The sequence below is a fragment of the Diplotaxodon limnothrissa genome, linkage group LG2 (genome assembly GCF_057381915.1).
Source record: "Diplotaxodon limnothrissa isolate DT_005_m linkage group LG2, D_limnothrissa_male_GT1.1, whole genome shotgun sequence".
In the NCBI taxonomy this organism is placed as follows: Eukaryota; Metazoa; Chordata; class Actinopteri; order Cichliformes; family Cichlidae; genus Diplotaxodon; species Diplotaxodon limnothrissa.
Window position 1 is genome coordinate 4,357,286 of NC_140597.1, and position 3,583 is coordinate 4,360,868.

Genomic DNA, 3,583 nt, shown 5'->3' on the forward strand with positions numbered 1-3,583 from the left:
CAACAAAGTAACTGTATTCTGAATACCACCTTTTTAAACGGTAACTGTAACGGAATTAGGGCTGCACGATAAATCGAAAATTTATTGTCATCGCGATATCAGCCTGCGCGATGGGCCCATCGCAAAAGACGGCGTAAACTGCGATAATTGGGTACCTTAAAATGTTTACACACGTGCTGTAAAGAATTTACCAATCAAAGAAATCCATTTACACATTTGACCAGTCGAATAGAGCCCTTCACGGCATTAACCAATCAAATGGATTAGAGGCCCGCCTCCTACGCAGGTCGGGCGCGAACAACGCTGCAGCAACGAGTCAGAGTTGTAATGGCTGAGAGCGAGACGCGTGACGAGAATGCTACTGAACTCGTGGCTAAAAAAAAAAATAGTACCTCACTTATTTGGAGGTACTTTGGATTTGATAAAGACGACGTTCTCCAAACACAGGTACTCTGCAAAACTTGCCGAACACTCGTGGCAACCACCAGAGGAAACACGACTAATCTCCACCATCATCTTCAATACAACCACAGAGAACTGTTTGAAGAGTTCCAGAAAGATAGGGCTAGCCAAACAAAGGTTGCTAATGTTAAGACAAAGAGCGCAGCAGTCCAACAGCCGTCTCTGTATCAGAGTTTTTCAAGTGGAATTCCTTATGAGAAAACGTCGAAGCGGTACAAAGAAATAACAGAGGCCATTACACATTTTTTGGCTAAAGACATGATGCCTATAAATACAGTTAGCAGAGAGGGCTTCACCAGTCTGATACATAAAGTGGACCAGAGATACCGCATCCCCTCACGAAACTACTTTTCACATGTCGCCATTCCACAAATGTATGAAACATGCCGCAAGACCGTCATGTTTGAACTGAGCCAAGCTGAAAACTACGCAAGCACTACAGACCTATGGTCAAGTCGTACAACGGAACCATATATGAGTTTCACAGTGCACTTCCTCACCGAAGACTTTGAACTGAAAACACGGTGTCTAGAGACTGTGTATTTTCCAGACTCCCACACTAGTGAAAATATAGCCCATGTATTACGTGAGGTGTTAGCCAGCTGGGATCTTAAAGAAGATCGACAAGTGTGCATCACCACAGACAACGGTGCCAATGTTGTGAGAGCCACGGAGCTAAACAACTGGGTCAGACTTCAGTGTTTTGGACACAGGCTGCACCTTGCAATCGGTAAGTTTTATTCAAGGCAGATCTTTTTAGCAATGAAAATGTGCTATACATTATTATCAAATTGATATTGATAAGGATAATGTTACCTTTTTAGACAACTTTAGTTATAAATTTCAATTAGTTTTTTTTTTTTAAAAAAAAGGTTTTAAACATGACAGTTTTTTTTGTTTCCTCTTATTTCTCCAGAAAATTCTATCAAAGATGATGCCCGCATTGCCCGAGCCATTGGACTTTGCAAAAAGTTAGTTGGACATTTTTGCCACAGCTGGAAAGCAAAGATGGCTCTGAAAAAAGCACAGCAGAAGCTCAACCTCCCAGAGCACACACTGATCACAGAATGCCCAACCAGGTGGGGTTCCAGGCAGAAGATGATTGAGAGAGTCCTGGAGCAGCAGCGGGCCATTTCTGATGTCATCTCAGCAGACAAGAAATCAAGACACTTGATTCCTACTTGGCAGGATCTTGAGGTACTGGAGTCTGTCAACCAGGCATTACACCCCCTGCAAGACTTTACAGATGCCCTGTCTGGTGAGAGCTACGTTAGTGTTTCATATGTAAAACCAGTCCTTCATCTGATGAAGACGTCGGTGCTTGCAGAGAAGGAAGAAGACAGTGATTTGACAAAATCAATTAAGAAGAAAATCCTCGAGTACCTGATTACTAAATATGAAAATCCAGCTACCCAGGAACTTATGGACATGGCGTGCTTCATGGATCCCAGATTTAAAGTCAGCTACACCAGCACTGATCGAGTCTCAGACATCAAGACCAGAGTGATGTCAGAAATGGAAGCAGTGGCACAGAAGGTATTCATGCATGCTTATATATAAAACCTTTCAATTCATATTTAGTCCAAAATGTTTACTTTTCTTATAATCTGCTTTCTGTTCCAGGAGAGAAGCTCCGCTGAACCAGAGGCCCAGACAGATGATCCACCCAGTCGTCCCCTGAAGAAGGCAAAAAAGTCCCTGGGCAGTTTCTTCAAGGCAGCTCCAATCCCTACCTCCTCTTTTATGCATCTCTCACAAGCTGTTGAAGCTGAGCTTAACAGCTACTTGCTATCCACGGCCATAGACAGTGAGGAAGACCCCTTGGCATGGTGGAAACTCCACAAAATGACATTCCCACAGCTAAGCAAGCTTGCAAGGAAGTATCTCTGCATACCTGCAAGTAGCTCACCTTCAGAGAGACTTTTTAGTACATCAGGAAACATAGTAACATGTCAGCGCACATGTTTAAAACCTTGGAGAGTAAACATGTTGGTTTTCCTTAACAAGAACTTGCCATAAAAAACATTCACTCAGGAAGGATGAATGCAAGATAGAGAAACCTTTTTTTTTTTTCAAAAAATTACAAAAATACACTACCTACATTGTTCTTAATTGTTGATAATATTAGTCTTGGCCAGTACGACCACAAAGGTAGACAATTGTTCTTTGGTGTGTTCCCACAGCAGACAAGTTCTTACCTATAGTTTAATCTAGTAAAGTTTCCACTCCAGTTTTGACTTGCATCATAACTACTTGGTGAGTGGTAAAATGATGAACAACTGCATAGAGATAATTTGCAGTATAATTTAAGTTATGTTTATTTAAAACTAATTATAGAGACCGGGAAGGATGTCTTTCAGAATTCAAGCCTCAGAAATTTTTTTATGGGGGCAATGTTTCAATGTTTGACTGCACTTTGTTGTTACACTGCTAATACAGCAGCTTTCATTAAATAAAACTGTGCAGTAAAACGGAAATTATGTATTTGTTTTTTTTTTTTTTTTTGCTATTTATTTTATCGCAAGTCATATCGTTATCGCAGTATTGATCACAGTTATCGCACATCGCAGGTTTTCCTAATATCGTGCAGCCCTAAACGGAATACAGTTACTCATATTTTGTATTTTAAATACGTAACGGCGGTACATGTATTCCGTTACTCCCCAACACTGTATTTACATAACATCAAATCCCAAACACCTGTCATGTGTGGACTGCAACTGCAGTTGGAGCTGTTAACCTCAACACTGTTATGTGATTCAGGTGAGATCAGAAATGATTCATGTGGATTTCCTTATGGATGTTGTTATTGTGACCAAGATCTTCAATGTTATTTCAGTTCAAACCTGAAATGCTACAGATTGCTTCTACTGTATTCTTCTGGCAATGCGAACTGTATGTCAATCTCGTGGTCCACTCTTTTCTGGTTGCGAACCATGGTCTTGGATTTGGAAATGCTCATTCTCATTCTTGCCACTTCACACTCAGCTCTAAACCGCATCAGTGCAAACTGAACCACTGCTGAACTACAGTTTGCAAATAAAAGGCCACCAAAGTGGAGACTCTTTATAACCTGACTATCCCTAGATGGTTTATCCTTAAAAACCTTTGATGGCCCTAT

General features: G+C 41.0%; 1 protein-coding gene across 1 annotated transcript; it reads left to right on the forward strand.

Annotated features, from left to right (window-relative positions):
* Nucleotides 1-238: 238 nt before the first annotated feature.
* Nucleotides 239-2,492, forward strand: LOC146638097 (E3 SUMO-protein ligase ZBED1-like). Its single transcript, XM_085365934.1, has 3 exons — nt 239-1,192; nt 1,379-1,998; nt 2,086-2,492. Exons 1-3 carry the CDS (start codon nt 328-330, stop codon nt 2,479-2,481), a joined length of 1,881 nt encoding a protein of 626 aa, XP_085222060.1. The 5' UTR covers nt 239-327; the 3' UTR covers nt 2,482-2,492.
* Nucleotides 2,493-3,583: the final 1,091 nt, after the last annotated feature.

Bases quoted from the DNA above. Each gene is read 5' to 3' on its own strand.
- LOC146638097 (XM_085365934.1), top strand. From the start codon at position 328: ATGGCTGAGAGCGAGACGCGTGACGAGAATGCTACTGAACTCGTGGCT. The intron at 1,193-1,378 runs GTAAGTTTTATT...TTATTTCTCCAG, and splicing joins CAGGCTGCACCTTGCAATCG to AAAATTCTATCAAAGATGAT. The intron at 1,999-2,085 runs GTATTCATGCAT...TTTCTGTTCCAG, and splicing joins TGGAAGCAGTGGCACAGAAG to GAGAGAAGCTCCGCTGAACC.